Here is a 15,248-nt window from a genome sequence, read left to right as displayed (position 1 = left end):
ATGTGTTCCACCCTGAATGCAGGGATTCTCCTATCCTTCTCTCTGACCTATCCCATCCCTGGACAACCTGCAGAGCCCAAGTACCTCCACAATGAAGCGGGAGGCAGACTTCCTCTCAAAGAACTGCTTCTGCTCCCTCTTGTTGGTGCACAGATACTTCTGCTGGGTACACACAGCATCGCAGCCATAGATGATGATGAAGATGTTGGCATCTGTCCCAGCAGCAAAGACATCACTGGTATAGAGGGTGATCTCGTAAGGAACAACTGAGGGTGGCAGTCAGAGGACAAAACCAGAGTGGATGAGAGAACAGAAAACAAACATGATGAGGGCCAGTTCTTCACCAGCACCACCAGCCCAGACCCTTCCATGGAGCAGCTGCTGCCCAGGGACCTGGACCTTCACAAGGTTGCCTAGCAACTGCAGGTGGGGACCCATCCTGCCCAGCACCCACAGAAAGCCCTCATCCCCTTGGATAGGGTATGTGAGCCTCTCACATCCCAGAGCTCATGTAGCAGACTGGTTGAAAGCACAGGCTTTGGAATTCGACAAGCCCAGGCTGGAATCCTAGCTCTGTCTTGACAATTGGTGTAATCTGGGCAAGTTACTTCCAAGCCTCAGTGTCCACTGTCTGTAAAGTATCCTTGACATGGTGCTTGGCTGAGGAGACTCCATAAACAAGAGCACTAGATTTCAGGGGCAACTTACCAATTGGATTGGCCAGTCTCACTCCTCTCTCTATCCCCTTGCTCCCAGCTTCTGACTTGCTCCTAGCCAGCCTGCCCTCCCCCACACATCCATGTCACACCCAGCCCCTCATTCAGGTTGCCTCACATAACAGAGGTCTTTTATAGGGGAGGAGGTAGCAGGAGGTCAAGGCTGCCCCAGGGTTTACTTGGTCCCACCAGGGACTATCTGTTCTTGAAAGAGAGTTGACACATCAGTGCCGTTAACAAGTAGCTTCCTGGTGGGCAGCCACCAGTGTGAATAAAGACTAGTATGTCTCTATGCATGGGTGGAAGACCCTTTGCTTCAGAAACTTTTGGGGATGCTTGTTAAAAACACAGATTTTCAGGCCCGTCGTGGTGGCTCACATCTGTAATCCCAGCACTTTGGGAGGCTGAGGTGGGCGTATCACTTGAGGTCAGGAGTTTGAGACAAGCCTGGCCAACATGGTGAAACTGTCTCTACTAAAAATTCAAAAGTTAGTGGGGCCTGGTGGTGGGCACCTGTAGTCTCAGCTACTCAGGAGGCTGAGGCAGAAGAACTGCTTGATCCCGGGAGGTGGAGGTTTCAGTGAGCTGAGATTGCAGCACTGCACTCCAGCCTGGGCAACAGAGAAAAATTCTGTTTTAAAAAAAAATACAGATTTGTAAACCCTGCCTTTGCTTCTTTGCAGGATGGGTCTAGGGATCTAAATATTTAACTCATACTTTATACTGAAGTTTGAGACCAGTAGTCTAAAACAATATATCGCTATAATAACTATACATTAGTTCATTAGCAGGTTATTTCATTAGCAGATTGTGAAATGAGTTTAGTGGCTTGTCAACAGTAGTTTTTAAAATATGTGGAACTAAAAAAACTCTAATAGAGGGGAGATGATCCAAGATGGCTGAATAGGAACAGCTCTGGAGTGCAGTTCCCAGTGAGAACAACACAGAGTGTGAGTGATCACCGCATTTCCAAATGAGTTATTACTGCCCACAGACCAGGAGATTCCCGGGCTGAAAAGCACCACAAGTTTTCAGCAAGGCTGTTTCGGCTGGCACAGCGGGTCTCCACACAAAAACACACAAATTTGGGCGGCAGTTTCAACTGGTGCCTGGAACACCTGGGAGACAGAGCCGCCCATTCAACTGAAGAAAAGGGGCCAAAACAGGGATCCAGGTGATCTGGCTCAGTAGGTCCCACCCCCACAAAGACCAGCAATCTGAAATGCTCTGGATTGAAAGTTTCCCAGCAAGCGCAACTGGACCCAGGATGGTCCAGCTCTGTGAGGGGAAGGGCATCCACCATTACCAAGGCCGTCCACCATTACTGAAGCAGTCCACCATTACTGAGGCAACACGCCATTACTGAGGCAGTTCTAACTATACCTCTGTAAACAAAACCGCAAGGAAGTTCCCAAAGCAGCTGGGCAGAGCCCATGGCAGCTCAGCAACGCCTCTGCTGGCAGACTGTGACTAGGCTACCTCCTTGCTTGGCAGGGCAGCTCTGAAAAAAGGCAGCAGCACATCAGGAACTTATAAATAAAGCCCCACCTTCCCAGCACAGAGCACCTGGGAAAAAAAGGCAGTTATGAGTTCCGCTGCAGCAGACTTAAACATACCTGTCCAGCAGCTCTGAACAGAATAACAGAGCTCACAGCTCAGCACTTGAGCTCTTCTAAGAGACAGACTGTCTCCTCAAGCAGCTCCCTGACTCCCCTATATCCAAAGAGACTCCTCATAAAGGAGAGCTCAGGCTGACATCTGGCAGGTATCCTTCTAGGATGAAGATAACAGAAGAAAAAACTGGCAGCAACCCTTACTTTTCTGCAGCTGCTGCAGGTGATTCCCAGGCAAGCAGGGTCTGGAGTGGACCTCCAGCAGTCCTACAGCAGAGGGGCCTGACTGTTAGAAGGAAAACTAAAAAACAGAAAGAAATAACTTCAACATCAACAAAAAGGACATGAACTCAGAGACTCCATCCAAAAGTCACCAACTACAAAGACCACAGGTAGATAAATCCACAAAGATGGGAAGAAACCAGTGCAAAAAGGTGAGAATACCTAAAACCAGAATGCCTCTCCTCCTCCAAGGGATCACAACTCCTCCCAGCAAGGGAAAAAAGCTGGATGGAGAATGAGTCTGATGAATTCACAGAAACAAGCTTCAGAAGGTGGGTAATAAACTTCTCTGAGCTAAAAGAACATGTTATAACCCAATGCAAAGAGACTAAGAACCTTGAAAAAAGGTTTGACAAAATGCTAATGAGAATAAACAGCTTAGAGAATAATATAAATGACTTAATGGAGCTGAAAAACACAACACGAGAACTTTGGGAAGCATACACAAGTTTCAATAGCCGAATCGACCAAGCAGAAGAAAGGATACCAGAGACTGAAGATCAACTCATTGAAATAAAATGAGAAGGCAAGATTAGAGAAAAAAGAGCAAAAAGAAATGAACAAAACCTCCAAGAAATATGGGATTATGTGAAAATACCTAATCTACATTTGATATGTGTACCTGAATGTGACAGAGAGAATGAAAGCTGGAAAACACTCTTCAGGATATTATCCAGGAGAACTTACCCAACATAGCAAGGCAGGCCAATATTCAAGTCCAGGAAATACAGAGAACACCACAAAGATATTCCTCGAGAAGAGTAACCCCAAGGCACATAATCGTCAGATTCACCAGGGTTGAAATGAAGGAAAAGATGCTAAGGGCAGCCAGAGAGAAAGATCAGGTTACCCTCAAAGGGAATCCCATCAGACTCACAGCAGATCTCTCAACAGAAACCCTACAAGCCAGAAGAGAGTGGGGGCCAATATTCAACATCCCTAAAGAAAAGAACTTTCAACCCAGAATTTCATATCCAGCCAAACTAAGCTTCATAACTGAAAGAGAAATAAAATCCTTTATGAACAAGTAATTGCTGAGAGATTTTGTCACCACCAGGCCTGCCTTACAAGAGCTCCTAAAAGAAGCACTAAACATAGAAAGGAACAACCAGTACCAGCCACTCCAAAAATGTACCAAATGGTAAAGAGCATCTACACAATGAAGAAACTGCATCAACTAATGGGCAAAACAACCAGCTAGCCTCAAAATGGCAGGATCAAATTCACACATAACAATATTAACCTTAAATGTAAATGGGCTAAATGCCCCAATCAAAAGACACAGACTGGCAAATTGCATAAAAAGTCAAAACCCTGGCCGGGTGCGGTGGCTCACGCCTGTAATCCCAGCACTTTGGGAGGCCAAGGCAGGCGGATCACAAGGTCAAGAGATCGAGACCATTCTGGCCGATATGGTGAAACCCCGTCTCTACTAAAAATACAAAAATTAGCCGGGTATGGTGGCATGTGCCTGTAGTCCCAGCTACTCAGGAGGCTGAGGCGGAAAAATCGCTTGAACCCAGGAGGTGGAGGTTGCAGTGAGCTGAGATTGTGCCATTGCACTCCAGCCTGGCAACAGAGCAAGACCCCATCTCAAAAAAAAAAAAAAAAAAAAAAGTCAAAACCCATTGGTGTGCTGTATCCGGGAAACCCATCTCACATGCAAGGACACACATAGGCTCAGAATAAAGTGATGGAGGAAGATTTACCAAGCAAATGGAGAGCAAAAAAAAGCAGGAGTTGCAATCCTAGTCTCTGATAAAATAGACTTTAAACCAACAAAGATCAAAAGAGACAAAGAAGGGCATTACATAATGGTATAAGGATCAATGCAACAAGAAGAGCTAATGATCCTAAATATATATGCACCCAATACAGGAGCACCCAGTTCTTAACAACCTACAAAGAGACTTAGACTCCCACACAATAGTGGGAGACTTTAACACTCCACTGTTAATATTAGCAGATCAACGAGACACAAAATTAACAAGTATATCCAGAACTTGAACTCAGATCTGGACCAAGCAAACCTAATAGACATCTGCAGAACTCTCCACCCCAAATCCACAGAATATACATTCTTCTCAGCACAACATCGCACCTACTCTAAAATTGACCACATAATTGGAAGTAAATCACTCCTCAGCAAATGCAAAAGAATGGAAATCATAACAAACAGTCTCTCAAACCACAGTGCAATCAAATTAGAACTCAGGATTAAGAAAATAACTCAGAACCACACAACTTCATGGAAGCTGAACAACTGGCTCTTGAATGTTGACTGGATAAACAATGAAATGAAGGCAGAAATAAAGATGTTCTTTGAAACCAATGAGAATGAAGACACAACGTACCAGAATCTCATGTGGGCATTTATTGCTCTAAATTTCCCTCTAGACATTGCTTTAAATCTTAAATTTAGAGATTTAAAGCAATGTCTAGAGGGAAATTTAGAGCAATAAATGCCCACATGAGAAGCAAAGAAAGATCTAAAATCAACACCCTATCATCAAATTTAAAAGAGCTAGAGGAGCAAGATAAAAAAAAAAAAAAACTTAAAAGCTAGCAGAAGACAAGAAATAACTAAGATCAGACCAGAACTGAAGGAGACAGAGAAAACCCTTCAAAATAATCAATTAATTCAGGAGCTGGTTTTTTGAAAAGATCAACAAAATAGACAGACTGCTAGCCAGATTAATAAAAAAGAAAAGAGAGAAGAATCAAATAGATGCAATAAAAAACAATAAAGGGGATATAACCACGGATTCCACAGAAATACAAACTACCATCAGAGATTACTACAAACGACTCTATACACATAAACCAGTAAACCTGGAAGAAATGGATAAATTCCTGGACACTTGAACCCTCCAAAACCTAAACCAGGAAGAAGTCAAAACCCTGAATAGACCAATAACAAGTGCTGAAGTTGAGGCAGCAATTAATAGCCTACCAACCAAAAAAAGCCCGGGTCCAGATGGGTTACAGCCAAATTCTACCAGACATACAAAGAAGAGCTGTTACCACTCCTTCTGAAACTATTCCAAACAATCCAAAAAGAGGGAATCCTTCCCAAATTATTTTATGAGAACAACATTATCCTGATACCAAAACCAGGCAGAGACTCAACAAAAAAAGAAAAACTTCAGGCCAATATCCATGATGAACATAGATGCAAAAACATTCAATAAAATACTGGCAAACCGATTGCAACAGCATATCAAAAAGCTTATCCATCTGGCTTCATCCCAGGGATGCAAGGCTGGTACAACATAGACAAGTCTATAAACATAATCCACCACATAAACAGAACCAAAGACAAAAACCACATGATTACCTCAATAGATGCAGAGAAAGTCTTCAACAAAATTTAACTGCCCTTTATGATAAAAACTCTCAATAAACTAGGTATCGACAGAATGTATCTCAAAATAATTAAAGCTATTTACAACAAACCCACAGCCAATATCATACTGAATGGGCAAAAACTGGAAGCATTCCCTCTGAAATCTGGCATTAGACAAGGATGCCCTCTTTCACCACTCCTATTCAATATAGTATTGGAAGTTCTAGCCAGAGCAATCAGGCAAGAAAAAGAAATAAAAGGTATTCAATTAGGAAAGGAGGAAGTCAAATTGTCTCTATTTGCAGAAGACATGATTGTATATTTAGAAGACCCCATCATCTCAGCCCAAAATCTCCTGAAACTTATAAGCAACTTCAGCAAAGTCTCAGGATACAAAATCAATGTGCAGAAATCACAAGCATTCCTGTATACCAATAACAGACTTAAAGAGAGCCAAATCTATAATGAACTGCCATTCACAATTGCTACAAAGAGAATAAAATACCTAGGAACACAACTAACAAAGGATGTAAAGGACCTCTTCAAGGAGAACTACAAACCACTGCTCAAGGAAATAAGAGAGGACACAAACAGATGGAAAAACATTCCATGCTTATGGTTAGGAAGAATCAATATTGTGAAAATGGCCACACTGCCCAAAGTAAGTTACAGATTCAACACTATCTCCATCAAGCTACCTATGACCCTCTTCATAGAACTGGAAAAAACCACCTTAAACTTCATATGGAACCAAAAGAGAGCCCGCAAAGCCAAGACAATCCTAAGCAAAAAGAACAAAGCTGGAGGCATCACACTATCTGACTTCAAACTATACTGCAACGTTACAGTAATCAAAACAGCATGGTACTGGTACCAAAACAGAGATATAGATCAATGGAACAGAACAGAGGCCTTGGAGGCAATGCCACACATCTACAACCATCTGATCTTCGACAAACCTGAAAAAAACAAGCAATGGGGAAAGGATTCCCTGTTTAATAAATGGTGTTGGGAAAACTCGCTAGCCATGTGCAGAAAGCAGAAACTGGAGCCTTCCTGAAAACTTACACTAACATTAACTCCAGATAGATTAAAGACTTAAACATAAGACCCAACACCATAAAAACTCTAGAAGAAAACCTAGACAATACCATTCAGGACATAGGCATAGGCAAGGAATTCATGACTAAAACACCAAAACCATTGGCACCAAAAGCCAAAATAGGGAAATGGGATCTAATTAAACTCCAGAACTTCTGTACAGCAAAAGAAACAATTGTTAGAGTAAACTGGCAACCAACAGAATGGGAACAAATTTTTGCAATCTACCCATCTGACAAAGGGTTAATATCCAGAATCTACAAAGAACTAAAGCAGATTTACAAGAAACAAACAAACAAACCCATTCAAAAGTGGATGAAGGACATGAACAGACTTCAAAAGAAGACATATATGATGCCAACAAACATATGAAAAAATGTTCCTCATCACTGGTCATTAGAGAAATGCAAATCAAAACCACATTGAAATACCATCTCATGCCAGTTAGAATGGAGATCATTAAAAAATCTGGAGAAAACAGATGCTGGAGAGGATGTGGAGAAATAGGAACACTTTTACACTGTTGGTGGGAGTGTAAATTAGTTCAACCATTTTGGAAGACAGTGTGGCAATTCCTCAAGGACCTAGAAAGAGAAATTCCATTTCACCCAGCAATCCCATTACTGGGTATATATCCAAAGGATAATAAATCATTCTATTATAAAGGCACATGCACATATATGTTCATTGTGGCACTGTTTACAATAGCCAAGACCTGGAACCAACCCAGATGCCCATTGATATAGACTGGACAAGGAAAATGTCGCACATATACACCATAGAATACCATGCAACCATAAAAAATTATGAGTTTGTGTCCTTTGTAGGGACATGGATGAATCTCGAAACTATCATTCTCAGCAAACTGACACAAGAACAGAAAATCAAACACTACATGTTCTCACTCATAGGCGGGTGTTGAACAATGAGAACACATGGACACAGGGAGGAGAGCACCACACACTGGGGTCTGTTGGGGGAGAATAGGGGAGGGACAACAGGGGATAGGGAGGTTGGGGAGGGATAACATGGGGAGAAATGCCAGATATACGTGACGGAGGGATGGAGGCAGCCAACCACATTGCCATGTATGTACCTATGCAACGATCCTGCGTGTTCTGCACACGTACCCCAGAACTTAAAGCACAATAAAATACATATATGTATATATATATATAGAACTCTAATAGAAAAATATCACTGTATATCACACATAATGAGGGTACAATTTTTGTGATATATTTATTTTTTGCATATGCATATAAATGTGTATACTTACTCTGGGTCACAGTAACTAAAAAAAAAAAAAGAAGATTGAAAACCCAGAGAAACAGTGCAAGTGGTTGTGTACTCTATCCTGTGATCTTGGCCCTTGAAAGGAGTAACGATAGAAGCTTCTTTCTCTCTTGCAGCCCTAACCTTCTCCAGATGAGGACGTTGCTTTCATTCATCATCACGGCTACTTTGCCATAGGGCTGTAGTAGTGATACTTGCAGTAGTAATAGTTATCACTTATTAAGTACTTCCTACTTGTCAGACTGTACCAAGCATGCTACGGTCCTTATCTCCTTTAACTCTCATAATGACCCAAGGGAGTAGGCATTACTATACTCCATTTTACAGATGAGAAAACCAAGGCTCAGAGAGGTGAAGTAACTTGCCCAAAGTCACATGGTAGAACTGGAACTCAAACCCAGGCTTGTCTGGCCTTAAAGCCTGTGTGGTCAGTCTGTAAGGGCCTTGTTGCTATGAACTGGAGATAAATACAGCTATTTAGCCACAGGCCACAGGCCATGGCCCATGGAGGTGACCACTATCCCCACAATGGCTTGAAAAGGCCCTCACCTATAGGTTGAAGTGAAACAGCCCAACCCTGCCAGGTGCTCAAGCAATAACAGAGGTATCATCTCTGCAGCATACAGTTCCTTCCTCTGAGCCCCCTGGGGTTTCTCCCTGACCCAAGGCTTGGAAAGCCTTGAACAGAAAAGTTGGCAACAGAATCTCAGCTCTCCTGAGACCAGCCAGCAGAAGCTCTGGAAGATTCTGGGCAGGAACAGCCCACCCTTCACGTTAGTTTTAATATTAGGCTGGAACTAAACATATTCAAAGTCTAGTCATACAAACTCTATCTCTCTATCTTCTCTCTCTCTCTCTCTCTCTCTCTCTCTCTCTCTCTCTCTTTGGAATGGCATGTCCTAGGGCATGCAGGGAGAAATGGATATGTTTGTCCTCAAGGGTCCCACCCAATGCTGCTGCCAGCCCCATGCACATCTGTCAGGTCAGAGTCTGTCCTTGCCTGTAGGTGACTCCTGGGAACAGAGGCTGGATCCGGGGCTGGCTTTGGGCATGCCTGGCCAGAGAAATGTCACTTCATTTTAGGCTTTGGATCAGAAAATATTTTGATGATCTGTTCCTTTCAGTTTATTGCTTTAGGCAAAAAAAAATGTTCATCATTGATTCATGCTATTTAAGTATGAGTTGTTGGGGAAAACCTTGTGGTACAGTTTATTATTTAGTTAGAAAAAAATTATATGCTCTGGATTTTATTCAGATTTTACCAAATTCAGACAGATTTTTAGATTTTAGTTAATTTCAGTTTGATTCTCAGTACCTAGTACTACATACTTACACATCTATAAACACTTACTGCATTCTTTCTGATAATGACAGTGGAAAGGAAGTATCAAAACTTCACCAAATTACTCCCTTCTCTTCTTTCCCTTAGCTAGAAAAGGGAATTACATTTACCTTCTTTTCGAATTCTGGTCTGGCAGGGTCCAAGTTGTGTTTCCCTTCAACCCTTAAGTGAGTGCCCTTTCAAGCCATTGTGGGGCTGCCAGTGCCCTACACCACCTGAAAAAAATCTTACCCTGGTGATTTCTTTCTCATGTTCATGATTGGAGTAAGGATTGGTGACAGGGTTGATAATGATTCCTCAGTTTGACCTTTATCTTTCTTCTTTTTGGATATTACTATCATCCTGCATTATTATCTCTATGCTGCAGATGAGGAATCTGAACCCTAGAAAGGCTAGGCTCTCTACATGTTGTCACCAGCTAGCTTGGGGTGAAGTTTGGAATAAATCCCATATTTTTATTCCCTCGGTCCAAAACTCTGCCCACAGCCCTCAGAGAGCTCAAGAAATTCAGGACAGGGATGAGAGACCAAAATCTTCAAGGTGGGCCTGGCCCACAGTCAATGCTGAAGGAGGACCTGGGGCTGAGTTGGGGTTGTTGGTGATGGGGCCCCAGAGGAGGACTGGCTTTGCTGTGCATGGTTCCTACATGGCGTGTACAGCCTTGTCTGGAGCTCTGCATGGAAGAGGTCTCTGACGATGGATCCGTCGTCTTCATTTTTGGCCAGCCAGCGGCCACAGGGAAACGTCATGCACTTCCCAAGAGATGGGGCATCCACCTCTACCCAGTCTACAAACCAGCCTGGGGCCTTGCCTAAAGAGAGAGGAGACACAGAACTCATCAAGGACCTGTGCAGAGATAGTTTGCTGCAGCTAACTTCAGGGACTCCTGACATCCTTCCTTACTTGGTGGCTGGCTGATACCATTAACATGACATCCCTTTTGCTTGCAGCATTGCTAAAATCACTCCTATTAAAATGTGCACCCAGAGTTGAAGCTGGATCACACTCTAGGCTGCTGTCAGGGAAATTAAAAAGGCTAAAAGAGCATCAATAGGAGATGATAGGAGGGTAGTGGTGGACTGAGGTGGGAGGGCACTGAGAGGAAGCAAGGATGCTGCCCTTCTTCGAAGAAGGGACTTCAAATGGAACTCAGGGATGCCAGAAAGAGACTGTGTTTACAAAAGCTTTATAATCTTACCCAATGACAGGAATGCCACAATTGAATCAAAGGCTCTGGGGGTGGAGCCAAGAAATCTGTGAGTTAATAACCTCCCAGGTGGTTCTGTTGCACACTCAAAGAACTACTGAGTTAGATTGGAGATTTTCATATCTGGCTATGTATTAAAATTACTGAGATTGGAAGACAGAGAATGGCTTTAAAAATTGCCAGTGTCCAGGTACCACCCTAGACTAATTAGGCCAGAAACTCTATGTGCAGCTGAGGACTCTCTGGGCTCTAGTGGGCTAAAGGGATTGAGGAAGCTGTGTCATTACAGAAGACAGATGACATTCGAATTTCCAGAGTCTTTCCCAGATGCCCACAGGGACCTGTCCATGGTCCTTAAACTCTTAGCAGGAAACAGAGGCAGGAAGCCACACCTGTGTTGTCATGGCCGAGCCGGACTTTCCACAGGTCTCCTAGATCCAGCGTCTCCACTGTGAAGATTTCGATGCTGTCCCTCTCAAACTTATTGCTGTTTGTCTTGGAGGACTTCAGGAGGGTCATTCCTGCCAACCAGATGATCCCAGCATGACTGGCTGGACCTGAGGCCTTTCAAGTCAGTCAGACCCAAACTTTTAATCCCTCCTAAAAATGATCAAATTTCTGAACTTCCATCAAACTTAGCCTGTGCAGTTATCATCCAATGGTGCCTTTGCACAGTGGGAATTTTTTTGGTGTGTATTCTTTCACTGATTTTTACAATAACCCTTTAATGTGTGCATTTTTATTTGCAGTTTATGTCAAAAAAGATACCTTATTTAAAATCATCCAGGAGACAGTGGTGGAGCCCAAAGTCAGTGCTGCGCTACTCCCATGCCCTCATAATTCTCTATATGGAGAGGGAGCCAGTGACAGAGCCAAGCTCCCTATGTTCCCTGGGGAAACACAGGGTTTCCTTCAGGGATGGAACATGTGGGAATCTCTGGAGCATCTTCTCTGGATGACAGAGGAGGGATGACTTCTAAGATCCCTTTCTAGCTATTTCACATATATAATCTGTCCTGAGACCACTGCAGTGTCAGTCTGAAATTGGGGTGATCTCAGAGTCATCACTGTGTTCTCCTGCCTCAGCATGCATTGCATTGCCATTAAGTCCCTGTACCCCAATAAGTCCCAGTCCAGAGCCCACCTCAGGTAGAAAGTCTTCCACTATTCCTAGACTCACTGCAGACTGGTTTAAGTACACAGAGAGACAGACAGACCTTGGTCCAATGCCTAGCTCTGCCACTTACCACTGAGTGGCTTTGGGAAAACTATACAATGTCTTTGACACTTGGTTTTCCAAATGTCAAAAAGGAGAGGTGCTCAAGAATATGTTTAACACATAGAAAGGCCTCAGTGAATAAAAGCAGTCGCCAAGTCCCATCAATTCTTTTGACCATGGTTCAGGAATGATTGTAATCACATACATTGGTAGGTTATGACCTCATTATTTCATTATATATTATCTGCTTTATCCAACCTATTACATAGTGATGGTAATTAATGTTTATTGAGTACCACTTTGTCCCAAATGTTGTACATGTTTAACTTCATTAGACCTACAACTCTATAAGGCACATACTAATTTTATCCTCATTTTGTAAATAGAGGAAACTAAGGCACAGAGGGGTTAAGCAACTTGCCCAAGGTCATACAGCTAATAAATGGTGGAGTGGAAGTTTGAACCAATCAGCCAAGCTCCATAGTCCATGCTCTCTACCAGCACATTGTTGTATTATATATGAACACCCCATGGTCAAGGATTAGGTCTATTTATTCTTCAATAATGCTTGGCACTAGGCTCTGGACCTGCAGGATTTTCAGCAAATGTATGATGACTACTTGAGGGACTGACTCCTCTCTAAACTCAACAGAATGGCTTGTCAGTGGTGTGAGCAGATGGCTGGACCCAACACTAAACACCACCTTTTCTGAATACCTGGGCAAAGGCTTCTGAACAACTCTACGATGTCTGGAGTGTCTTGTACTGAGAGTACCATGGCTGAATTTCACTGGAAGTTGTGCAAGGCCACCTTGTCCCAGATTGTTATTGGGTAGAGTCAGGGTTACCTTCACCATTAGAAAGAAGAAGAAAGCTGGCTCAGAGAAGAGGAAACATTTTTAGAGAAAAAGGAACTGTCTTTCTCGATGAGGCTAGTTGCTTGCATCTTATTGAGAGAAGAGGCATAATTGAGATTCCCTTGGAAATTTCTGCTAAGTCTTCTGGTCTCCCTGGGGAGGAATGTGGGTGAACCTTGGCCCTGCACTGCTTTCTTACCGGTGTCATCTTGCGTGCCAAAGAGTGTGATGAAGACATTAGCATCTGTGCCCGCATTCTTCTTAACCCCAGTCTTTATGGTCACTGAGAATGTGGTAGATTTATCTGCCAAGAGAAAAGTATAGAGCAATGAGTTATAGATTGTTCCTCTCATGAAAGGTGGAAAGAGGACAGCTACCTCCTCTAGGAGGGCTTCCTTGATTCACTCCCTCTGGCCTTATCACTCCAATTTTTCTCTTGCCCCTTCAATCCTGTATCTGTGAGCCCTGTGACAAGTAATAAGTATGTTTCTATGTTCCTCTTGGCCATTTCTAGGAATCATTTTACTTTCAGCATGTGTTGTTCTGCAATCACCATTAGTCTGGAAACTTACAGAGGGTAGAGATATGAGTCTTTCACCTCTGGCTTATACAGGAAGCCCTCAATAGAGCTGATAGAATGGTTAGGGGAGTCTTGTGGTGACTTTGAGGGTCAGAGGCTCAGTAGCCAGGAGCTCATTCTGACACCCCCTGGCTGGGAGGAGTTTTAGGCATGCATATTTTAGAGGAACATCATAGAACTCTTGGAGGTTACTGTTCATTCCTTCCCTTGAGAAAAATGCACTGAGTACCTATAGGAGAGGACACAAGACTGAATCAGAAGTGGCTACACTCATTTCATTCCACTCCATTCTATTCCACTCCATTCTACTCCACTCCACTCCACTCCACTCCACTCCACTCCACTCCATTCTATGTCAATGTATTCCATTCCATCCCAATACATTCCATTCCAACCCATCCCATTCCATTCCACTCTACTCCATTCCATTCCAATGCATTCCATTCCATTCCGATACATTCCATTCCATTCCACTCCACTCCATTCTACTCCATTCCACTCCATTCCATTTCAATGCATTCCATTCCAACCCATCACATTCCATTCCATCCCATCCCATTCCATTCCATTCCACTCCACTCCATCTACTCTACTCCATTCCACTCAACTCTATTCCATTCCACTCTACTCCATTCCATTTCATTTCATTCCAATCCATCCCATTCCATTCCATTCCAATATCCCATTTCAGTCCAATCCACTCCATTCTAATTCATTCAATTTGATTCCAATCCATTCCATTCCATTCCTGCAATAACTCAGTCCTAAGCTGTGTGCTTTATATCTAGCCTTACAATAGCTATGTGAGACTATGCCCCCTTTACTGAATGAGAAGGCACTACAATAGATTGTCAAAAGAGGAAGTGCCCAGAGCCCACAGGGGAGGAAAGGAAGATAGATACTTAGGGTTGAAGAGGCAGAAGGGAGGGGTGCTGGGGGAAAAGAAATCAGCTCTAGTTTAGGAAACCTTTCTGCTCCAGGGCCAGGTTGTCGAGGGGGTTGTTGTCATTGCCTTGCCCACCCTCCTCGCTCTGTGGCAGCACATAGGACTCATCCACTGGCAACAGCTCCCTGGACAGCTGGCCATCATCCTCCTCCACTGCCAGCCAACGTTGGCATGGAAAGTAGTACCTGTGGGAGTGGATAGGGAAAGATTGGAATGTCCTCTTAGAAAGGTCTTGTCCAGGAGCAGTCATGAGCTGAGAATGAGAAACCCTCTATGGCACCCCAAACTCTCCCCTGTCTGCCCCTGACAGCATTACCCTGCTGCTCTACCTATCCTGGGAATTGCTCCTTTAGTTATTTGCCTGGGGTAGAGAACAAACATGGGGACATTGTCTCCAGACACCCCACTGAAAATGGTTATGTGATCTGCCTGGAGCACACAGAGCCTCAATCAGTGTCACATTGGATGGAAGTATCTAGAAGGAAAGGGACATATGGGGACTGTTCCAACGCTTTCTAGAATGAATCTACTAGCCAGGGCTACTTCGGTAGAGAGGGTTGTACATAGTAGGTGCACAATATGTAAGTGTTGGACTAATGATTTTAATGGAATAAACCAATTACATATGCTTTTGGAAGGTACAAAGAGTGTGGCTGAGGAGCTGGCCAGGAAAGGGAGGTCCAACTCAGACTCCACAGCATGGAGGTAACACCCAGCACAAAGGAGGTACTTTGACAGAGTGA

The 15,248-nt window shown here is 43.4% G+C and overlaps 1 protein-coding gene across 4 annotated transcripts in view; it reads right to left on the bottom strand.

Annotated features, from left to right (window-relative positions):
* The window catches only part of LOXHD1 (lipoxygenase homology PLAT domains 1), a 183,328-nt gene that overhangs the window by 62,043 nt on the left and 106,037 nt on the right, over positions 1–15,248 (bottom strand). For all 4 annotated transcript variants that reach the window (XM_064378976.1, XM_012440784.2, XM_012440785.2 and 1 more), the window contains 5 exons: positions 14,527–14,690; positions 13,179–13,283; positions 11,296–11,424; positions 10,343–10,507; positions 85–266 (listed from right to left, as the gene is read on the bottom strand). In XM_064378976.1, coding sequence (XP_064235046.1) covers positions 85–266; positions 10,343–10,507; positions 11,296–11,424; positions 13,179–13,283; positions 14,527–14,690 — 745 coding nt within the window. The remainder of the gene's footprint in view (positions 1–84; positions 267–10,342; positions 10,508–11,295; positions 11,425–13,178; positions 13,284–14,526; positions 14,691–15,248) is intronic.

Source organism: Aotus nancymaae, unplaced genomic scaffold (genome assembly GCF_030222135.1).
Source record: "Aotus nancymaae isolate 86718 unplaced genomic scaffold, 86718_ANA_hifiasm-v0.15.2.pri h1tg000020l, whole genome shotgun sequence".
In the NCBI taxonomy this organism is placed as follows: Eukaryota; Metazoa; Chordata; class Mammalia; order Primates; family Aotidae; genus Aotus; species Aotus nancymaae.
Note: the sequence above shows the minus strand (reverse complement) of the source record. Positions and strands in the feature narration are given on the sequence as shown.